Consider the following 1,020-nt stretch of genomic DNA (forward strand, 5'->3'; position numbering starts at 1 on the left):
CAAACATTGGAAGACATATTGAGGGATTGCATCTTGGAATTTGGGGGATCTTGGGAAGATAGGCTACATTTGATAGAATTCTCTTACAACAAAAGCTACCATGCTAGCATTGGTATAGCACCGTTTGATGCCTTGTATCGGAGGAAGTGTCAGAGTCCAATTTGTTGGGATGATAGCACCGAAGCCGTGTTGTAGGGGCCTCAAATGATCCAAGACATGATTGATCAAGTCCATGTAATCCGAGAAAAGATGAGGGCAGCACAAGATAGGCAAAAGAGTTATGCCGACTTGAGGAGAAGTGACATTGAATTTGCGGTAGGAGATAAGGTATTACTCAAGGTTTCACCCATGAGAGGAGTTGTGAGATTTGGGAAAAGAGGCAAGTTGAGCCAAAAGTTCATTGGTCCTTATAAGATATTGAATAGAGTCGGGGAAGTGGCCTACCGTTTAGCACTTTTCCCGGCCTTGGACCGAGTGCACAACGTCTTTCATGTGTCTCAATTGCGTAAATACGTAAGTGACCCTTCACACGTACTTGAGGCGGACATGATAAAGTTGGATGATGCCTTAACATATGTAGAAACACCCAAAGAGATCCTCGACCGAAAGATAAAGAAGACAAGACGTGGGGAGACGGCATTGGCAAAAGTATTGTGGTCTAGAGCTGTTCAAATGAGAGCTTGGGCCGGACATGGGCCGGGCCGTGAAGAATAAAGTTGCCCTTTAAAACTGTAGTGGGTGGGTCGGGTCAGAATTATGGGCCAATTATCCTTGCTCTAACCCGCCCTTTAGTAAAAAATCGGGCGGCCTATGGGCTAATAGGCCATAACGCTAAACTTTAACTGTTAAATACGTATTCAGTATAGAATGGCTTTAATTTAAACTACTTTTTATATCTCATAACTTGATTTGAAATTTGAAGTTAGGTGTATAATATATATATATATATATATATATATATATATATATATATATATATATATATATATATATATATATATATATATATATATATATATA

At 39.4% G+C, this 1,020-nt stretch overlaps 1 protein-coding gene across 1 annotated transcript; it reads left to right on the forward strand.

Moving 5' to 3' along the window:
- Window positions 1–249: 249 nt before the first annotated feature.
- Window positions 250–714, forward strand: LOC141631836 (uncharacterized). The gene has a single exon (XM_074444457.1). It carries the CDS (start codon window positions 250–252, stop codon window positions 712–714), a length of 465 nt encoding a protein of 154 aa, XP_074300558.1.
- The last annotated feature ends 306 nt before the right edge of the window (window positions 715–1,020 follow it).

The sequence above is a fragment of the Silene latifolia genome, chromosome Y (genome assembly GCF_048544455.1).
Source record: "Silene latifolia isolate original U9 population chromosome Y, ASM4854445v1, whole genome shotgun sequence".
NCBI classification, from domain to species: Eukaryota; Viridiplantae; Streptophyta; class Magnoliopsida; order Caryophyllales; family Caryophyllaceae; genus Silene; species Silene latifolia.